A 23405-nucleotide genomic window follows, 5' to 3' on the forward strand; every position below is an offset into this window, starting at 1 on the left:
CTAAATCCGTGTAAAGGTTAAAATATGCCTAAAATTACGTTTATATGGGAATTTAGAGTACACTAGTAGTTGTTTAATTTAAATTATCTTTTAACTAAACTTAATGTAATAAAAATATAAAAATAACAACCAATATTGCGATTAATCAAACTTAATTTAACAAATATGCTGATGTTTAATTGATTACTTTATTCAGGCAGAGGCTGGAAAAAGAACTATAGGTCTGAAAATACAATTTATGTGGCTGGGATAGCCTGGTTGGTAAGGCACTGGACTCACGTTGTGAGAACGAGAGTTCGAATAAAGTTGGCCGAAGACTCCCCGTGTAGTAAAATGGTGATTGGTGCATGTAAAATCTGTCGGGGTCACAAAGTCCTCCTTGTTTCCATAACAGAATATATATCTGGGGGTACTAATTTGGAAATTGGTCCTTCTTTGGCTCAGGTCAAAATTACGATCTATGAATGAATGAATGGACGTATATATGGGTCCGCCTTACAAACGGGTGTGACAGAATTCAAATTCTTAGCCGCCATAGATAGCACCACTAGAAAACAGGAACAATTGCACCCCTTGCCTTAATGGCCTACAACAACAACAACTCATATCATAAAAATATAAATAAAAAGTACTTGAAACTACTTAAATTATTTACATACTTAAAGTTTCTTTAACCAAACGTGTACATTGACAGCCCAACAAATATTGTCAAATTGACAAACAGTCTGAGGATTTGCATTTACATTTTATAAAATCCATAATTGCGTTTTTTTTTAACCCACATTTTTAAGTTGTGACACAATTTCAAAGCTTCCAATTCCACAGGAACTGTAAAAATTCAGAAATCCCGAATGTTGCGCAAAAATAACGCACGAAATTAATACGATACATAAATCTCGAATCACGCACTTAAGTGCTCATCTTTTGATAGGCTCTATTTTGAGCCGTTTTTATCATAAATCCATATGGTTTCTTTAGCAATTATTGTTACAGATTTCTAAATTGTTTTCTGAAATCAAGATATTTTAAATAGGATATAGTAAGTAAATTTCGAATCCCACATTTGGATAATAGCTTTTTGATGCACACGTTTGATATGTGATCATTTTGTCGTGAATTCACATTGTTATTCAAGAAACTTTTTCGTCAGTTATAACAATGGATTTCTACATAACTTTAAAATCAATATATTTTTATTCAAAGCTATTACGACACGAGAATTCCAATTCAGCATATGAGCAATCACCTATCGTTGATAATTTCAGTTCGATTTTGCATTAATTTAATCGTAAATCCATGTAGTTTCTTTCAGCAATTGTTTTAACAGATTTCTGCTAATTTTTTTGAAATTCCGATACCTTTAATCAGATATTATTACCGTAGTGAATTTCGAATAGTGCATTGGATTAATAACTCTTTGACCTACGCGTTCCATTTGCAATGATTTAGCTGTGAATACATATTGTGTTTCGAACCACTTTTTTGTCGGTTTTATCAATAAATTTCTACGCAACTTTAAAATCCCAATTCTTTTAAATCGAAATTATTACGACGCATGAATCTCCAATCGTGCCATATGAGTAATCACCTTTTGATTTCCAACCACGTTAGTTGGATTTTGCACCAATTTTATCGTGTTTTATTGTAATTTCGCAGTTATTCTTATAGATTTATATACAATTTCTTAACTTCCTATTTTTTAATATAATATTATTACAAAACTAGGAATCAGAAATTTGAGTAATACACAACAGTGAGAAGATAAATAAAAATAGGAACTTTCTCTTGTAATTGTTAAAAACAATCATGTTCAGTTCTCAGATCGATTTTTTTACATAATTATTGAATTGCAAAAAAATTTCAAATCATAATTGAAAAGCTAAAAATATAGTAGCCACTCAAATTTTATTAGTCGCCATTGGCAATCGGGTGATAAAAAGAATAAAATAATCATGATTAAAGAGTTAAACTTAGTTTAATTATATAACAAAGTTTAGGAAGTCGGAAATTCTGTTAGATTAGAAAAATTCCATGTCTGTTTATTGTAACCAATATCCAAAACTGAAAGTCTTTCAGGGACTTGAATTCAATTTATCTAAGAAATAATTTTCAAACAGTTTATAATTCAGAAAAATATTTTACTTTTCATTGTCACTGGACTCTTTTTCTTTCTTGTCCAATACTTCCATCATTGATCGCAACTAAATTTTTGAAAAAATTCTTTGATTATTTAACTATAAGAAAAAATATATATTCATAGTGCTATATTTATTATAAGGAAGAAGAAAAAAACTTCTGAAATTTTTTCATTAGAAGAAATTAACTTTTGTAATAATTTTTACTGAGTCTATTAATAATTTATTATTATAAGAAAGAACAATTTTTTAAAAACTTTCCAAAACAGGAAAAAATGGGGTATGTAATAATAACAACATGTTATATTCTTTTTATGGTGGGCATGCAACCATTTTCACCAAGAAAGTTAAGGGCAAAAAATAATCTGGATAAAAAAAGATTTCATGGTATATTAAGCAAAAGTATTAAACCTAAACAATATATACCTCACCAATATTGAAAAAAAGTAATTTACGTTTATGCATAGATGCCAACTTGGAAACTCTTCTTTATGACATTTAAGAAGAGTTTCCAAGTTGTTAGCTTTAAGCAAAAGTAATATAAACAAATCATCTTTCCCTCTTAATGAAGTTTAAATGAAGGTTACATAGGTTAGAATTCAAACATTCAATAACGAGAAAAAATGATTTAGCTCTATATTTACTAGAACAATGGGTGAAAAGTTAAAACATTAATTTTGAATAAGGGTAATATTCAATTGGTTAATAAATATGATTTTAAAATACAATAAATCAATTACATTAAAAAAGCATGCTTTGTGAAAAGTAGTGCCAGGGCTATTAATTTTTTTTAATAATAAAAGTCATAAGACCATAGATGAATTGGCAAGAGCAAATTAATAATAACTCCCACAAACTCTAAACAATTTTATTTTCATATAAAAAGCTTCACTTTAAAAATGCATTCTAAAGAAAGGTTTCCCAGCAATGGAAGGGAAAAGTAATAAGTTTTTCTTTTTCTTTTATAGCTAATGCAATTACGTTACTGTTATTGCAAAGCAAAAAAATAGAAAGAGTTTAATAAGAAAATAAAAAGAAATGTTAAATAGGAAAAAAGAATGATAAAAAAGAATATATGATAAATATGATATGATATGAGAATATATGATAAAAAGAAGTTAAATCAAATTGCAACTAAGTTTAAGCTAATTGTTTATTTTCATAGATGCTTCTTCATTTTGTAATTTTTTTAAGAGTCAAAAATTAAAAATTATATTATGCTTTTAACAACTGCTAATGCAATTACGTTACTGTTATTGCAAAGTAAAAAAAAGAAAGAGTTTAAAAAGGAAATAAAAAGAAATGTTAAATAGGAAAAAAAATGATAAAAAAGAAAAAGAAATGATAAAAAAAATTTTTTTAATCAAGTTGCAATTAAGTTTAAGCTAATTGTTTATTTCCATAGATGCTTCTTCATTATGTAATTTCTTTAAAAGCTTAATCATTAAAAATTATATTACGCTTTTAAATAAAGATAAACAATTAAATAAATAAACTTTCTATTTCAATAACTATCACTATTTACAGATTTTTTCTGGCAGAATAAGCATTTATGAAATTTAAAGACATTATTTTTACGATTGTTTTTCCAGCTAGACAAACAATTTCCCCCTCAATAATAAAATAGTTTAGTATGAAGCAAGGTACTTTTCTCAAAAATAGTCAAAGTTTTTATTTCAAGAACTATTACAAGTTTCAAAATTATTTTACCGGATTGGCCATTTATGATATCTTAAGACATTCTTTCACGGTTTGTTTTTCCAGCAAAAAAAATTTACCCCCTTGTTATTCAATAAAAATTTTGAGCATTTAACAGGAATTTCTATACAAACTTGTCCAACATACATTATAATAAATTGTTGTTACATTATAATAAATTCCTAAATCAAATTTTATCAACATACTTGCAGAAACTTTTCTTCTTGAACCTCCTTCAATTTAGAAGTCAAAGAATTTGTTCTTTCAGTTTGTTCAGTGGTTAACAAGAACCTATCAACAGATGCTAAAACAATTGTTTCTAAATAAAGAAAAGAGCGAATGAAGCAATTCTGTCTTTTTTTAACATAAATACTATTAAACTAAAAGCAATAAATAATTTGTATAACAAATTTAGCTTCGAATATTCTCTTTTAATTTCTTTTTTAAAAAAAAACCAATAACAGGAAATGGCTTTGACTTTAATTCAGCGTTGTTTTCTATTTAACTTTTAAAATAAATGTAATGTTATTAAATCAAAACAACATAGAACAAAACTTAACAATTTTTTTCATCATAGAGGTTCTTAAAAAAAAAAGAAAGATAGACATTATAAATAATTATGTTATGCAAAAGTCAAAGATTAAAATCACATACTTCGGAGAAATTGCATAACATTAATAAAAAATGAATCTACTCTTGAACAAAAATAGTATGTCATTTAGCAGTTAGAGACATTGGAGAATTATTTCACACGGAACCGAGAAACAACGGAAAAAAACTGGAGGAAAAAAAACGGAAATGGGAAACAACAAGTTTTTCATGAATATTCTTTTACCATAGATCCTCAAAGTATGATTTCGGTTCACTACAAAACATTAATTTATATAAAGAATTAAAAGGGCTACCCATGGCCAAGTGAAAATACATTCAACAAAAGTAATTTAATCATCAAGAGTTTTGATTGTGAATAGACTTCTTGTCAATAGAAACATAAAATAAATAAAAACTAAACCAAATAAAAAAACAAGTTTTGGTAAACAAATAAATCTTTTTTTTTTCACTTAGCTCTTTGGAAATATCATTAGATAAATATACATTAAATAAACATAAATTTTTAAAACAAAAAAAGGAAAGAAAATAGCAAGAATTTGGCTACAAATCAACTTCTTAATACACAATGCCATTGTTTATAGGTTGTTAACAATGAAAATAAGAGTTTCAAACCCTAAATCATGCAACACACAGTGCCTTTTTTTAAAATTATACAATTAATTTTAAATGCAAAAGAAAATGAAAATATTACCTTAGCTTTTATTATTTTTATAAAATTGTTAAAAGGTAATATATTTAAATATAAAAAAACAATGACTCATTATAATAAATTTTTAATGTCTGGAAATAATGAGTAAAATTGAAATATGATAGCAAAATCCAAAATTGTTAATTACCTATGGAGTTTTGGAGGTCTTTAGTCAGATTATTTCCATTTACTTCTAAAGAAAGAATGCTCTTGTTTCTTGACAAAGCACTCAGAAGAGCGCGACCACCAATTAAACCAATGTTGTTCCATCGCAAATCTGATAAGTAAATCATTTATTTATTTTATTCAGAAGTATAAGAGCAGCAAGTTAAAAAACTAATTAAATAAAAGAATGATATAGTATAATACAAAAATACTAAATAACATTTAATTAAAAGCATACCATTAAACTAAATTAAACTACCAATCTATAATTTTCTAGGTTCAGAAACAATAGTACCGTACCTAGAAGTGATTAATTTTTATAAAGTTTCTCTACGTCATAATGTCAATTTTATTTCTTATTTTTATAACAATAAATAACAACAAGGCTAAAAATAAAAAAAACAATAAGAATATGAACTATAAGAATAGAAAAAAATTAGCACATTTTAAGATTTTGTTAAGGGCATAAAAATTAAAACAATTTTTCATATATAGTAAGAAATTTTTAAGGATTATGAAAACATGTAAAAAAAACTCTGAAATGCAATACAGCCAATGAAACTCATGTAAGATATTCGGAAATTAAAAAATACATGAACAATTCACCAATTTAGAAATGGAAGTAAACTTATCCAGTTAAGAATACGAGCAAAAGAAATTTTATAAATTAATTTAAATAAATTCATTTTAAATTTTCAAACCACCAAACATGTGCAGCTTTTCTGTTTGTTTTTTTCACTTTTCTGACTTTTAATAGTTTATCCCGACCAAACCTCATGCTGAAAAGGTTGATCTTACTTTTTGTAAGAGGCCTATAGACATCTAACAACCAAAGACATTTTTTAACATACTCAAAATTTATACTAACATTAATGATATTAATTTATGAACAAAGTCCAAGAAAAAGTTTTGCATTCTTAAAATATATAAAAATGATATTTAAAAATAACAAACACATAACAATTACTGACACTGCATTACTAAATGCTCAAAATATATTTAAATAATTTATGGTTCATAAATATTCACACAATAGCTTATCAGTTTTAAAAAAATTACTGTTATGGGTGAAATAGTTGAAAGAATGACACAAACTTTTAACTCACTCTTTAACAATTAGATTAACTCTAAGGAAAATGAGTTTAAAACTAAAATGATGCATGATATAAAGAAGATCGAGCGTAAAGGGTTTTTCAGGTTATGTGTAGATATGTGTCAGTATATATAGCAGATATTAGTATATGTGTTCAGTATATTTGAAATTTTTAACTTTATGAATTATATTTTTGATTACAAAAATAATTATTAGTATCACAATATAGAAAAAGGGTTTAAAGAAAAACACTTCAACATACCTAGTTTTTGAAGGGTTGTATTTGTAACTAACACATCAGACAAAGTCTTTGCACAGATATCATTCAATTGATTTTCCCGTAAATCAAGAAACTAAGCAAAATTTAAAGAAAATAAAGAAAAGAAATTAACTAAATCTACATAAGAAAAAAATAAGAGCTGCACTAAATACTAAAAATAACTTTAAAAATATATTTAAGATAAAAATTAATTTAAAGAAATTTAAACAAATAATAAGTATTTACAATATAAGTGAGAAAAATAAGAAGGAAAATAGATAAAAGGCATTCCAAATCAATAAAATCATAATTATAATGAATTAAAATTAAAACTCCATAATTATTCCACTGTAACATAAACTTTCAAAACAATATTTCAAATTAAGTTTGCTTTAACCCTTTCTAACTAATAGCCTAATAAAATATGTCGCACATTTTGCAAAATTCCTATGTTGCCAAACCGGTCAACTACATCCCAGTTACAGTACATTTGCAACTAATTGAAGGGATCTCCCAAAAAGGACAAATTTGTAACTAATTAAAGGAATTATTTAAAACAACATCAACATTCATAATATGTTTATAACTAATTGAAGGGGTCACCCAACAATAAAATCATAGACATAGTACATCAATAACTCACTGAAGAAGTCACCCAAAGATAACAAGTGCAACTATAGATAAAACATCTGTTATACATGGCATTACATAACTGACTGTCTAAGCAATCCATCTTGGATATGGTTGCATTACATATCTAAATAAATATCCATATTCGTAAATATAAAAAATTGTAGGTTGGAGCTTAAAAAATTTGTCCTTAAAGCTTAGAAATTTGTCATTTCACACAACACCTAATTAATTTAACACTTCACTTTAACAAAAACAAATTGATTGAGGAATAAAAACCAGAGATTAGAGCATAACAGAGGTGAAAAAAACAGACATGAAGTTATAAATCGTCATCACTTGTTCATAAAATTGAAAGCATTTTAATACATTAAAAGGCTAACAGTTTAAAAAATAACTAGAACAGCTATTTAAATTTTCTATTCTATATAAATAACAAAATAGCAAAGAAAAATTTAACAATAAATAGATTAATTCTAGCATTATTAAATTATAACCCTCTAGCTGAAACACTATGCGCTATTATACTTGCATTATTGGTCAACAAAAAAAAGTATATTATGCAAAAATTTATAAATGCAGAAAAGAAAATCTGTGATATAATGACTTTCATGATATTAAACAAAATATTTAGCTTCCGAAAAGTAAGAAGTTTATTATTCTAAGATGAGTACTTTCTATCAGATATTTATCAGATAGAGAAGATTCCTACAATAAATTAAATTAAAAAATGCAAATAAAAAGTGAAATAATATCTTGTAATTTCCTTTTTAAATGTCAGGCACTGAAGTCTCGTTGTTTGCTTCTGAAGATGACGGAAGTGTTGCACATTTCAGGTTACTCGGTGGGCACCTGTGAACCTCACAGAGCTGAGCAACATTACTCCCGCCATACTGCCACAGATACTCCGACATATGGTGAGTCCCAATGAAACATCATACAACAGAGGGAAACGTTCCTTCCCTGAGCAGGATTTGAACCTGCAACCATTAGTTCCTCAGTCAGGCACACTAACTACTCGGCCAACACACCGGCAGTATTTTGTAATAAATGTATATGATTCTGTAAATATATGATATGCCAGCATTCTATAGAATGTCACATGATTTTATAGCATACTTGCCTTTTTTAGGGCAAAATTTAAAATATGATGTGAGGGAAGACTTTGCTTCCCCGTCATTAGCCGTATAGTTGATAGTGGTATATATGAGTGTTCATTTAGGCCAATATTGAATGAATAAAACAATAACGTTTCCAGGAAATAATGTACAAATTGTTGAATGTATATTTAGATTTTATTAAGTATAATTTAAGATTTCGAGTGGCCACATTTTCATCCTAAATAAGAAATCCCTTAAAGGGATGAAATAATAATACTCTCTATTGAGAGATCATAAAGCCAGAACAACATTTCTGACCGTTAGAAAATCGAGACTGGGAGGCCCCCAAAAGGGGTCCCAGCCTCACCAATTTAGAAATTAAAAGTGAATATATTTATTCTCAACGGACAGAGAAAGAGTATGGGTAGGAGATCCAAAATTTGGCGATTTATCATAATATATCATAGCCAAAAACAAAGCCAACTAGCATATCCACATGGGTTTAAAAGAACACCTTGGCGATCACGAGTCGCCAACAAATTTATGTGAATTCTTATAACCATGCAACCGAAACATTTTAGCCGTTGGAAAATTAGAATAAAAAGTTATAAATAGAATTTTGTTTTTGATTAGAGGCGTCAGTGAATTAATATGTCTGCATAATAATGAAATAAAAAGAAAGTATCCGTTACATTGATCTGGAAGAGAAGAAATAAATATTTTATGTTCGTTTAAAAAGATTAAGTTTTTGATTTATTTTAAAAGTAATTCTTCCATTAATAAAAATAAGGTTAAGTAATGAAGGATATTTTAAAAAGATAGGAAATAAATATGTAATGCCAAATTCTGGCATCACATATGAGAAATATTATGTACTTTGCCTAGTCAGTGTGTAAAATGTCTGTAGGTATTTCTTTAGTCATTTTATCGAAAACTTAATCTATGTGTAAAATATAAACCATTCCATACTTTGTTGGTCAATTCTAGTAACTCTAATATCTCACTACTGTAATTTATAGATTGACGATAACACATACACATTTTAATTTTAAAAAAATATTGGAAAAAAAAATTACCTTTAAGGCTTTATTGCAAATTAAACCTTCACATAAAATAGCAAATTTTTCAGGAAAAATTCCCACTCCATTCCACTCTAAACACAAACTAAAATGAGAAATAAATTACTATATTAATATAAGTTAAGTTTAAATCTATGAACAGTAAATAAAATACTGTATATCTCAATGTATAAATCAACCCCTTATATTTGATTATGAGATAGCAAAAATCTGGTGCGTAAGTCGAAGTTTGTCGATAAATCAATTATTATTCCTATAGATATCATGAGTCAAATCATACTAGACCTGTGACGAAATGTAGATTCAAATGTTACTACAAAATATTTTTAAAAAATTAGGAATTTTGAATTCTTTGCATGGGAGTGAGGAGGATTTTTTGTGAGACTCAGCACAAAATTGCCGAAAGTCTATTCCAGAGTGGGATACATTTGCCAAAGTGTAAACAATTTCCTTAATACAACTCATTCAACAGTGCAAATTGCAACAGTGGCATGTCGCATAATTAATTACTTTTGTATCCTAACTCTTAATATAATAATATTTTTTTTAAAATAAATAAATAAAAACTGCAAAGCATCTAATGATACATGTTTTAAAATTGATGCATTAATTCATAGTTTTCTGAATTTATAAATTTTTTATTTATATATTTTACAGATTTTTCATATAATATTTTTTAATTTATCACGTAATTTATTTATAATATAATTATCAAAACTTGCTATAACTGACACTAATTAAATGTTTCAGTTTTTACACGTTAAAGAAAAAAAATTATATTAAAGATTTTTATCTTAATTTAAGCTTATATGTTTCATAACCATCAATTCTTCAATAAAATTATAATTAACGTTTATAAAAGTTAACATTTTCATCAAAATATTTTAAAAGCATCCATAAGTATTCACATGAATTATTACATTAGATTAATCAAAAATGCAAGACACACCTTTTATTTCAATAAGTATAAAGCTAAACACTAAAAATCAAGTAAAAAAAATTAACTATATAAGAACAACAACAAAAATTTGGAAAAAATTTGAAAATGTAAGAACAACAATAAAAATTTGGAAAAAATTTTCACTTTTTTCAATTTAAAAACATCACAAATTACATCATAAAAACAAACAAATATCAACATGAAATACTTTACTTTTGTAGATGATTATTATGACGTAAAAATTTTCCAATAGCTTCAGTCCCTAAGCTTCTAATATTATTCCCCTGAAAACAACAAAATTTTTTGCAAATGTGTGTTAAACAACAAATATTTTAGAAACTAAATAAAAATTGAATTAAACTTTCAGAAACTGGATTAAAAAATACTCACTTTCAAGTTAAGGGTAAGCAAAAACCTATTTTTTTCAAGACCTGATAAAACATCTATTAAGCCTAAAAAATAATCTATTAATAAATAAATCATAAAAAATAATAAGCAAATTAATGTATTTAAAACATGTCAAAAAAACTACAAAATTTTAAATTTAACTACTTTAATGCATTTATAATAAAACTAATAATACATCTCTTGTTAAAGCATCCAGTATAGTTAACAAACAGATAACTGATTGATTTTTATCAATGGACTTAGATAAAATGAAAAACTTTCCGCAGACACCAAATCTCAAAAACTTTCTGCAAACGATTATAACTAACTCAACTAATTTCAACCCTTTTGTTATCCCCAATTTTGGGGCATTTTGTTTAAAAATCACTGATCATTTAAAAAATGTTTCAATTTTTAAAAAATCTATATTAATGACTATAAATATCAGCATGTGATAAATATAATGCATTAATGTAATCGAGATCTAAGTGCGAAGCAGAAAAAGAAATTCTCATATCAATCTCTGCAAGATGGATCCGTCGGTTAAAATTGGAAAAATTTGATTGTTTCTTTCCTCCTCTCTCTTTTTTTTCCGAGTAATTCTAGAAAACTTTCTGCGATGTTTAAAAATATAGACTGTTTAAAATAGTAGAATTTTGACTGGTTCTTGTTTGTAATGGCTTTGCTCAATGGTGACTAATTTTCCACGAATAACATTCGCCAGTTCATGCATATTATACATATCTGTTTATCAATATATTAAGTTAATATTTTGGTTGTATTGATTAATTAGTTATTATATTCACATTTAAAAATTCACACAGTTTGTATAAAATAGCTAAACATAAAACGCACATTGTAAATTTTAAAGATTAAGTTGCTTTATTATTTAAATGTATGTTTGTTTTATGCAGAAAATGAAATTGTACCAAAATAATATTACCAATATTAATTAGTGATTAATTAAAAAGTAATCAATTAACATGGGGAAAAGTAATTAACAAATATAGTTTATAGAATTACAAAAGTAATTAATTAATCTGTCATTATTACAAAAAATATATTTTACCCAACCACAACACTGTTGATTAGACACTAAATATCACTTAAAATATTGTACCAAGATCGTTAACTGTAAACAAGTCATTACAAAACTATACAAAAAAAAGTTTCCAGAAATGCATGAAAATTATGGATATTAGTGCATATACCTTGATCTGATAATAAACAATTACTGCAGTCTAATTCTAGTAAGTGCACATCTTTAGCCAAAGCACATCCTAAAGCTCTCCAACAATCTTCAGTATACTGACCTCCAGATAATTTGAGAATACTTGATTTTAGATCCCTTAAAAATTAATCCTTATTGTAATTTTTAAATATTTAAATGAAAATATCAAACAAATTCATTTCAATAAAATATACATTACTTAAAATATCAGATGTATATACAGTCAGTCCCACTTAAAGAAATACCAATGATTCCAGTCAACTATATTTAAATGAGTGGATTATTTAATTATAAGAGTAGTGTATTATTCAATCTTGAATAATATTTGTTTTTACAAAATTTTAATTTAAAATGGTATATATCACGTAGTATAATGTTTTAAGGGAATTAAGCCTATATAATAATCAACAAACAATTATAGTTAGAGCTGGTAGTGTTAGTATCAAAAAATAAAAATGACATTTAAATTTACATAAAAAGAGTTCAATGCTTATAAAAATAGTATGTACTAAAATACAATTTATTTCTGACTAAAATACTGATCAATTCCTTGCAAAAAAATCTATTTAAGATTGTTTGGACCCACATTAAATTAACATTTCTCGGCTCTACTAAAGAGGCTAACAAGATTTGACCCTCAAACGCTTCTTTGGGGTCAGAAATAGTTAGGAAATCCCTGATGAAGTGACCACATATTGTATTCTCATCTGCTTAACTGAAAAACGAAAATTTCACTTTAGCTGGTGAAACATTTTATAAAAGTACTTTTATTTCTCTTCCTTATGCAATTAAATAAGGACTGGCAACCAAAAATTATTGCTTAAATAAGAAAATTTAATGTTTTCATATAAAATAATTCAGTTCTACTAAATTTTATACATATAAACAGGTTATCTGATATGCAATTAAGTGGGGAAAACTGCAGTTATGCACAACTTTTTTTGAAAATGAGACTCATAAAAAATATTTTGACTTTCATTAAATGATAATTTAAATAACATAACACTAATATAAATTCCTACAACTTTGAATGTAAACAATTAAAACGGAAACGTATTAATAAAATTTTAAATCAGCTATAAGCAACAAATTTCGCCCAATTTATGCATAAAAAAAACAGTTTTCTGATGTTACTTATCTATGATGTTAGCTAATGCTTAATCAAGAGAGAAATAAAAGAACAGAAAAAAGTTGTTAAATTTCTTTGTTATGGGGATGTAAGTTTTTAATGAAACCTTAAATAAAACAATTACTCTTCGATTCTTGAAATAATACTTTCAGATGGAATGACATTCAATGCAAGAGAAGCTTGTTCGTATAAAAACTTAAACGTCTCCATCATTCACGAACTAATTAAGAGGTAGTTTTGACACGGTAATAAACCTGAGTGATTTTAGATCATTGTTTTCGTTTCCACGGCAACGGAGGAAAGAAACGCTTCCGGTTACTTACTACTTTGCAATCGAGAGATTCAAATTTTATAAATATAATAAATAATACATTTCCATTATTTAATCAAAGTTTATTAAAAGCATCAACTAAAAATTTAAAAAGTATTCAATGGAAATATATTTAAAATAGCGAAGACTACTCTAAATTGGAAAATGTCTGAAAGGAAGTGAAGCAATCGATCTGTTGAATGGCTTTGGCTGTTGTTGTAGTTCTGGAATCTACTATAAAAACTTTTATACTTTGAACATAATGTCTTGTTCCGACACACAAACATCCAACAAAACATGGGAACTAAGTTTGTACGAATTACACAGAACTCCACAAGAAGTGATTACAGATGCTACGGAAATCGCAGTGTCGCCAAGAAGTTTGCACAGCGAACTGATGTGCCCAATTTGTTTGGATATGTTAAAAAATACAATGACAACCAAAGAATGTTTGCATCGCTTTTGTCAAGAATGCATTATTACAGCATTAAGAAGTGGAAACAAAGAATGTCCAACTTGTCGGAAAAAACTAATTTCCAAACGATCACTTCGTCCAGATCCTAATTTTGACATGCTAATATCAAAGATATATCCCAGCCGGGATGAATATGAAGCTTTGCAAGAAAGAGTGTTAGCATCCTTAAATAAAAAGCACAATCATGCCTTAGCACACAGTATTGAAGAAGGTATGAGGATACAAGCACTCAATAGAGCACAACGTGTGAGGAAAAACGCTCCTGAAGAACCGAATGATACAAATAATAACAGTAATCCACCAACTGCAGTCGCTACTCCAACTGTTAACGATAGTATAATTCCTCCACCTGTTAATGAAAATAGTAATAGTATGAGTGCGCCTCCTAGCACAATGACTCCTGTTCCAACGCCTCGACAAACCCCTACTCCTGGAAGTTCTAGTGATGCCAATTCCTCACAGCCTGCTCGCAAAAGGTTAAAGACACTTTCAGAAAATGAATCAATAGGATCAGGTGTAGATCAGGACAATGATAATGATCTTGCTGAAGAGAGCACTGAAGGTACTAATCAAGATGCTGAAGTGGAAAGTACTTCAGATAGTACCTCTACTGTAAATGAAATAGAGCTTGTTTTCAAACCATACCCTCAAGATGACAGTGAGCCTACCTATGCCCAAGTCCGTTACATAAAAACCACTGCAAATGCAACTGGTATGAGTTATCACTGTCATATTTATTTATCTTTGTATTAATCTAATTCTGGGCTGGGTATTTTTCCGAGTTGAGTATTTATGTATTTTAATATTAAACTGAACTGTGGAGTCAGTGTTTTACTATGAACTTTAGTAAGTTCATAACCCCGTGGCAGAATCACGGCGACATTGTCGCAGAACGTTACACAGTTCTTGCAGAGAGATTTTTCTCTTGAAAAAAATTACTTTTCTTTTCTACAGAAATTTACACGTAATATTTGAATCATGCATTTATATAATCACTTTTTGACGTTCTCAATTTACGACAATATTGTAAATCGATGTAATGTTTCATTCAATTGTATTTTCAGCAGTTATTGATATTGATTTCATGTAGATTTTAAATATCCCAATATATTTCATACAATATGGAAAATTCAAATCGTGCACTTAAGTATTTGCTTTTTAAGGCAATAATTCTATCGAGTTTTTGGCAGTTATTGTTATTGATTTCTCCATAGTTTTTTAAATCCGATGCTTTTTATGCAATATAATTTTTATTACTACAACTTGATCTCGAAACTAAACGCGCATTTGAGAAGCCCGATTGGCGTAGTTTTGTCAATCTTTTTTTCGGCTATTACTACTGCGAATTTCATGATTTTTAATTATATTTTGTATTGTGATAATTATTTACAAAATGCGAAGAAGGAAATAATTTATGTGAGTCCCCCCCCCCACACACACAAAATTCAAGAATATCACTCATAATAGAAAAAAAAAATTTACATGTTTTATTTTTAAAAAAAAATTATCTAACTTTTTTTTTCTAAACGCAACGCTTTTTTTATTTTGAATTAGTAACATATATTTTTGTATTATTTAGAGTATCTTGCAGAAAGATATTAGTGCTAGAGTGTTTTGTCGCAGATAGCTGGAAAAAATTCTGCCACGGGGGTTCATAATAATTCAATGTAATTAGTAACTCAACTTGAAATCCAATTTATACTCGTACAGAATATTAAAATTACCATTATAAGCAATGTTCTAAATATCAATATCTCTCTGTCATATTTGCATAGGCTGAAAAAGTTCCTTTTATAATAAATTAAGTTTATAGTAAGTTGCTTAGTAATATTCATCTAGTAATTCTTGTAATGTTTTTGTTCATATCCATTTTTATTAGATGAAACTTTTCTCTTTTTAGCCTATATTATCTATTTTTTGACCTATTTTATTTTAGTAAATTTCTTGTCTACTCTGACTCCATATTCAAGCATATTGTTTCATTGGTAAAAGCATTCACAGAACTACATAATCAAAATGTGTATAAATGCTCAGGTTCAAAAGTTAAGGAATAATTTTGAAAACAACTAAAAAAATATTAAACCAAATCAAGTTTCATTTTTTTATGAAAATGCATCAATTTAAAGTAGGGCAAAAACAACCAAAAGGTAACGTCGCAAACTCTAGATCACGAGTTAATTGGGATCCTCATCACGCCGTGACAGTCGAAAAATGTTGTAGCATCTGTGGAAGTGAGTGATTAAATTTCAGTATAGCTGGATTACGCTATTGGGCAAAAATGATATCACTACTTGTGAAATGAGATGGTATGTATTGGCTGGCGTTGACAGGATTTGAGAAATTGCTGGAAATTTTACGTCTAAACAAAGTAGCTTTTGATTTCTCTGTTCAAAAAGTTTCTTATTTAAATAAAAGAAAAGCTGTTCAATAGGCAATAAAGCAATTTGTTGAATTTTAAAATGGCTCTGATAGCAGGAAAAAAAGTAACGATGCTACTGAGGTTAAGTTTTTATAAGACCTAGTAGGTAATTAATATAAATAGACAGTAATTTGTTTTGTATCTGTTACAAATGTTCAGAATATATAGACAACTAAATAAGTATTTCTTTTAATTATTAAAATTGTGCAAAATAAGAGTATTAAAGTGAAACCTCTCAGAAGTGACCACTCTCCATTCCACAGAAAAATGCTCGTTGGTGGTTCTTACATGTTACCTCCATTGATTTCGAAATAGTTATCGAAGGTACATGATTTTTCTCAAGTAATTTTATTTTTAGTCAGTGTCGTTTCTTGGGGTGAAATGCCACTTCTGTTGGCGTCATGAAAAGACGGATTGATGAATAAATTTTAGCATCTATAAATATGATCCCAACATATATAATTATGTTTAAAATCAAATTCAATTTAACTTTCAACTCTTAAGTAAATCATTGCTAGCATCGTCTTTAGTGCACTCTGAGTGCAACAAAAGGTGGTATCGTCAAGAAGAGCTTCCTAAATAAGATCTTCAGAAAAATATTTTGAATGCATTTTAATCTACTTATTTGTTTTGTTAATATTTTTTGTTTTGATATTTTTCTCATGTTTCTTTATTTGACCTTTTTTGCATTTGGTGCAGATGTTTGCACGATTGCTGGGAGAGGTTTAAGAGGCTGCGAGAGATCTCTCAAAAGTGATCATAAATAGAGGTGGTCTTTCCTGGAGGTTTCGCTGTATTTAGAATTTCCAAAATTTCGAGATAATTTCTATTATAGTTAAAGTCATGAAAATAAAATTTAATACTGATATTACATAGACATTTACAAGAATGAAATAAAACCAGAGCACACATAACGAAATCTGTAGATATAAACGCCATCCAATACATACCATCTCCCTTCTCTCACTTACTGAAGTCATTTTCAACCAATAGAGTGATCCGGTCTCTTTGGACTTTAATCACTCATCTGTGGAAGGTTTAATATTTATTTTAAATATATAGGGTATGCCCTGCTCCCCCAATGAAAGTCTCACTAAAACTCCCATTCTGACTTTTGGAATTAAGTATATCAGGGGTCTGTCTAGGTTTTTCTGAGAAGTACCTATTTTGTGAAACTTTAGACATAATTTGTGAATATTAAAAAATCAGCACAAACATAAAATTTTTAAAAAAATATTTAGTAAAACTACATTTTTTCCTAAAATTGAATTTGTGAAGGTACCGCTAAGCGGTAGTAAATTTGGCCTGCGCAGATCCCTGTATATGTACAGTACAATCCTGAATATTTTCATTAAATTTACATTAAATACTTTATGTACTAAACACTTTTTTTAAATCCTAAAATATTTTACTTTTTCTAGTGGATCACTTGTCCAAGTACTTAGCTATGAGATTTGCTTTGGATAAGCAAGATGAACTAGGCTCTGAAGCACCTACAGAAATTTCACCTTTTGCCATCTATATTGCTGTAACTCCAGGGCAGTTCTCTCTCCTGGATGGGAATGTTACACTTGATCAAGTCAATGAAAAATTCTGGAAGGTCAACAAACCTCTTGAAATGTTTTATGCAATCAAAAAAACTTAAGATATAGGCTTGTATAGGACTTCTTAGAGACTTAAGCAGAAAAAGATTTTATTTCATTGTATTATATTCCCATTCAATTATGTATATATAACTTTGTTTAGAAATAACTGAAAAACTGGTAACATCATTTTATTTTTTAAATTTACAATAATAGTGATTTTTATAATTCACATTTTCGACTTTGTGTTTATCAAAACGAGCTTCATTTCATGCAAAATTCTTTTCTTTTTTTTTAACTGTTGGTTTTAAAATTTGTTTCAATATTAATTTTGTTTTCTGCTTTATATAATTCATTCATTTCAAATGATTTACGTACATTTAAGAGTCTACAAAAAAAAAATTTTAAGAGCCTGTATATTTTGGATCATAAAGTACCATAAAAAATTTTTTGCTTTCATTTCTCTAAAATATTAGGCACCAACTATGATTTTTAGGTGTTTTGATGCCAAGGATTTCTTGATCCCAATATGTATACATATAGTTTCACATTTGATTATCTCATATTTAATTATTATTGAATTTGTTATATTGTTATTGTTTCAAATATTGCCATCTGTATAGTTATCAGTTGTATATTATCTTCATCTTACTCTGTAAAAGGATTATAATCAACACTTTCAGTTTCACATAACATTATAATGAAATGTATTAGTGATGTAAGTTGTTAATTTTAACTTATTCATAGTAAGTAACACAAATATTTGCTTTCATTTAAAAAAAATTGGGTCTTTTACAATAAAAAAATGTCATACTATATTTCTACTTCTTGTTTTTGTCTCAATCTAAAGTTGATTTACATTTTGTTCTTTATATCAAGCATCTCAAAACTTCGGGATTTCCCAACTGGACGCCAATCTGACTTTATTAGCATGCATTGTATTAAAATAAAGGAAGAATTAGAAACTGAAAAATTTGAATGAAATTCCTTTTTAACTCATCATACCCGACATGCTATAATAATTACAATTTCGACACAAATTTTTTTATTTTGGAACTATCTAGTTACAGGAGCTACGCCATTTATTTTAAGATGAATTTCGTTTCATTAATTACAATGAAAATGTTCAATTCAGTATGTATATCAGTTAATGTGTTTATATTTTTATTTTGTATGATATTATTATGTTATAATTTTAAAAATAAAACTGTGTCAGGGTCTTTACCAAATGCCGATTGGTGAAGCTTATGGGTTCTTCAGACTTTTGGCTAGTTTCAAAATATCTACTACATACTATTGTTTTCTCAATTAATAAATTGAAACACCTAATGTTCTTTTTGATATTGTTTGACACTCTAGCAGAGTAATACTGGAAATCTATGTGAATTTGAATAACATATAAGTCTATTTTTTACACCCCTAAAATTTTACGAATATCAGAGGATCGACTTATACACAGTTAATAAAAGTAGACATGTAATATTGATGCATTATAAAAAAATTAGATAAATTTGAATAATTCTTGAGTCGATGTACCTCTTTCAAAAACTATTTTTAATATGTTATATTCAATTAATTTTGCATTATTCCCTCATCAAATTTTTTTTACATATTAAGCGTTTTTTAGAAACAATACTTTGAATTATGTTCAGAAAGATAAATTAAGAATAGGAAAAGTTAAGATAATTTATTCAAGAGTATTTAAATATGTATAACAATGAAAATTTTTAAAATATACCATAGAACTGTTAAATTTAAAGATTCCAGAACATCATCTGTGTTATCTGCTAACGTTATGAACATCATCATAACGTTAGCAGAGTCATCATGTGGATTCGACATCATCCTCATCTGTGCTGCCCCACAAAAAATAGTCTTCACTGCCAATTAAAGAATTCGAAATTTCACTCTTCATAAAAGATTCGACAATAACATTTGAAACCACATTTTGCAACATGTTTAGCGTCAGTTGACATATAATGTCTACAAAAGCATTGCAGAAATTTCCAGTGTTTTTGGTGTGAAATACAGAGTAATTCAAAATTAATATACCGATTACAAATGGCTATAATTATTTAATGAAAAATAATTTATCTTCACCTTACGTAAAGAAATTTTGAAGTTCCATCTACATTCTATGTTAATCTTAGCAATAAATTATTTTTCATTAAACAATTATTGCTGTTTGTAATCGCTATATTCATTTTGAATTACCCAGTATTTTTAACTTGGGATAATTTTTTTTAGTAAGTTTAGATACTTTGTTTTTTTTTAGCGATTAGCTTGTAGACATGAGAAATTCGCTATATCATAATCAAAAAAAGAGGGTTGACCTATTACACATATAACTGAGCGATTTATACATAGAGATATACGGTAGTAGAAAAAGTAATTGAAAATAAATGTCTATAATACGTAATTTTTAAAAGCAGGTGTAAGATATTAATTCACTTCACACAAAATGAATTCATTGTTACTAAATGACTTCTTTAACTAAGAATTGCTCTATTAAACTTTTCTAATACTAATGAAACTGGCTTACTTTCAATCTTTCATGGCATTATAGCTTACGTTATAGTTGAGCATAAAGGTGCAGCTATAATTTGAACTCTTCAGCTGGAAATGTGATAATAAATTTTATTTCCTGATAAATTCTTCTTGCAGTGGTCAGGAAACCATATAAACTTGTGTTGAAAATTGATTACTTTATATCAAACTTTAGAAACGTCTATGGTGTTAATGCAATACAATGATTATACTTAATAATTGTGTCTCCAGATCACAGCAATAACCAAATTTTTGTGTCAGCAAATTGTTTAGTAGCATATTTATGATTACTACAAAATAATGCATATTAAATGTAAAATAAAAATTTTTGAACCATTAATAAAGGAAAATTTCCAGAATAAGTAAAAAATTTCTTTTGCAAGAAATGGTGAAATGCTGAAAAACAAATTTACTACCAAATGTAAATAACCAATTTCTTGATATTTACAATACATCATTGCTAATGTGAAATGATTTACAAAAAATTTATGAATAAAATTTAAAAAAACTTTGATCTCATAGAAGTTATTTGAAAAGCATTTATAATTATTTGAACTAATTTTAAAAATTTATTAAATAAATATTTATATTTCAATTAGGCATAATATTTCAGTAATTTAAATTTTTTTTAAATGAATTCAATCGAAAACTACAGAAACTAATCATGAAATAGATATCAAATTACACAGATCTAGAATTGCTATTTTTTTGTCACCATATTGCATTGGAATCTATGTTTTTTAATTATTATTTTGTCAGTGCCATAGCTTGTCATAAATTTGAATGATCAAGTTTTGGAATAATCCCATTCTTCATGGTGTATTTCAACATGAACATTAATTAGTTATACTTTAGAAATATTATACTATTAACTTTATTACTATCTTGGTTTTCTAAATATGGTTAAGCTGGGATATTTAGAGGAGTGGATCAATGAGACCCTTGAAATGCAAGAAAAGAAAAGTAATCTTTTCAAAAACCTTATCTTTTTCACTTAAAGCAAAATGCACATTCATCTAATGATTTACATTTTTTTTTCATAATTTTTTTAAATCAAATTTTAATTATACTTTTTTTATTTTATTTCATATTCAAATGAATATATTATCTTTCATATTTCATTTGGAGGAATATGATTGAAAATCTTATTCTGCTTATTATTTCTCAAATAACTGAGTGTTTCATTATTTATCACAATTTAAATTACTTAATTTTTTTTAAAAATAACTTCTTTACTAGTGTTGATGCAATAATACCTTTCTAGAATAGAAAATAATTATAAATGTAAAATAATAGTAATCTTTAACAAAATCCAAATCTGTGTTTTATCATTGAAATATGTATTGTGATTGTGGTGAGCAATGTGGATTATTTTTTTAATTTTAAAGATTGAATTTTACAACCTTTTGCATACATGGCCATTTCTTTGTAGGTAGACATGAAGATTATTGTTGGAACTAGGAAAAAATTATAATACCAGTTACAAATTTTTAAACACATTTCATTCAAAGAAACATTAATCTACATTAAAAACTATTTTACTCAGTACTTAAAGTGAGGAATACTTTACTATAATGTTAACCATTTAATTATCATAAACATTACAAAATAACTCAAAACACAAGTTTATTTAGTGATTCTTTCAATCTTTATTATAAAGTTAAACAAAAGTTGACCCAACTTAGTAATAAAAAAAACATTTGAAATATATTATTCAATTATCATTTGAAAAACTATGAAAATCATTTTCACAAAAGAAAGTATCAATCTTCGATAATTAAAACAAAAACATTTTTAACAAAGTAAAATTATAATATTTTATACCATTCACATAATTTAATGTACAGGATGAAAACTTAACTATTTATAAAAAATACTAATTTATTTTCCAACTAAATTAAATTTCTATCTTCACAAGCAAAATAAAATTACAAACCTTTAATAAATAAGAAAAAAATTTCACAAATATATTTTTAATCATATTCAAGATATAACACTTTTTATCCCATACGCATGATTTGATGTATAGGATAAAAATTTAATTTTAAAAACTCATGCTTACTAATGAGTCACTTCAAATATTCAGAAACATGAACAAATCTTTGAGATAAAAAAGAAAAAATTTCACAAGTCGCACATTTTTATCACAGTACATCCCATGCACTTATTTTACTTCACTACATTAATTTTTCCATGTATTTTTAAATGTCTTTTAAGCAATCTATCCTGAGTAAATCCTTTATTACATACTTCGCACAAATACATTTTTTCTGCTGTATGCAAGGTGGTATGCCTGACCAAATCATTCTTGCGTGAAAACTGGCTATCGCACAATTCACATTTATAAGGCTTTATTCCTCTATGGATCATTTCATGGCTACGGAGGATACAACGTTGCGGGAACATTTTACCACAGAAGTAACAAGACCAACCACTTGGTAAATGAAGAATACAATGGTTTTTTAGATGGTCTTTCCTTGAAAAACTTTTAGTGCATATTAGGCATTTGAAGGGTTTGATTTTTAAATGGGTGGTAGCGTGATTTACCAAATGATCTTTTCTTTTAAATTCTTTCCCACAAGTACTACATGCGTGAATTTCTTTAAATTTTAAAGTTGTTTTATTGCTAGAGTTTTTAAATAATACAGGTTTTGAATTTGATAAAATGAACTCATCACGAACAGAATACTCCACTTTTGATATGGGAGATGTCTTATAAGATTTATCGCAAATCTGCAAGGATAAAGGCATATCTTTGAAATCCTTAATAGTATTATTCATTGTTAAGGTGTAAATAATTGGTACATTTCATAACGAATATTTTCCGCGACTACTTGAAAACTGGGATTTATGATTTTAAAATACTTAATTTAAATAAATTAAAAATTTGAATTATTTCTTTTTTAGCCAATTTAAAATACTTTC

General features: G+C 27.2%; 2 protein-coding genes across 2 annotated transcripts in view; one reads left to right on the forward strand and one right to left on the reverse strand.

Annotated features, from left to right (window-relative positions):
- The window catches only part of LOC107444610 (leucine-rich repeat-containing protein 45), a 31081-nt gene extending 17635 nt beyond the window's left edge, over positions 1-13446 (reverse strand). Inside the window, exons 1-9 of the mRNA XM_043041077.3 lie at positions 13271-13446; positions 11998-12134; positions 10790-10851; positions 10613-10683; positions 9457-9544; positions 6654-6744; positions 5282-5410; positions 4040-4152; positions 2143-2201 (exon numbers count right to left, since the gene is read on the reverse strand). Of these exons, the coding sequence (XP_042897011.2) occupies positions 2143-2201; positions 4040-4152; positions 5282-5410; positions 6654-6744; positions 9457-9544; positions 10613-10683; positions 10790-10851; positions 11998-12134; positions 13271-13359 (839 nt within the window). The 5' untranslated portion in view covers positions 13360-13446. The remainder of the gene's footprint in view (positions 1-2142; positions 2202-4039; positions 4153-5281; positions 5411-6653; positions 6745-9456; positions 9545-10612; positions 10684-10789; positions 10852-11997; positions 12135-13270) is intronic.
- A 7-nt stretch (positions 13447-13453) lies between these two features.
- Positions 13454-18906, forward strand: Sce (E3 ubiquitin-protein ligase Sce). The gene is made up of 2 exons (XM_016058837.5): positions 13454-14643; positions 17772-18906. Exons 1-2 carry the CDS (start codon positions 13719-13721, stop codon positions 17993-17995), a joined length of 1149 nt encoding a protein of 382 aa, XP_015914323.2. The 5' UTR covers positions 13454-13718; the 3' UTR covers positions 17996-18906.
- Positions 18907-23405: the final 4499 nt, after the last annotated feature.

Source organism: Parasteatoda tepidariorum, chromosome 8 (assembly GCF_982258835.1).
Source record: "Parasteatoda tepidariorum strain Cologne lab strain chromosome 8, Ptep-v5.0, whole genome shotgun sequence".
NCBI classification, from domain to species: Eukaryota; Metazoa; Arthropoda; class Arachnida; order Araneae; family Theridiidae; genus Parasteatoda; species Parasteatoda tepidariorum.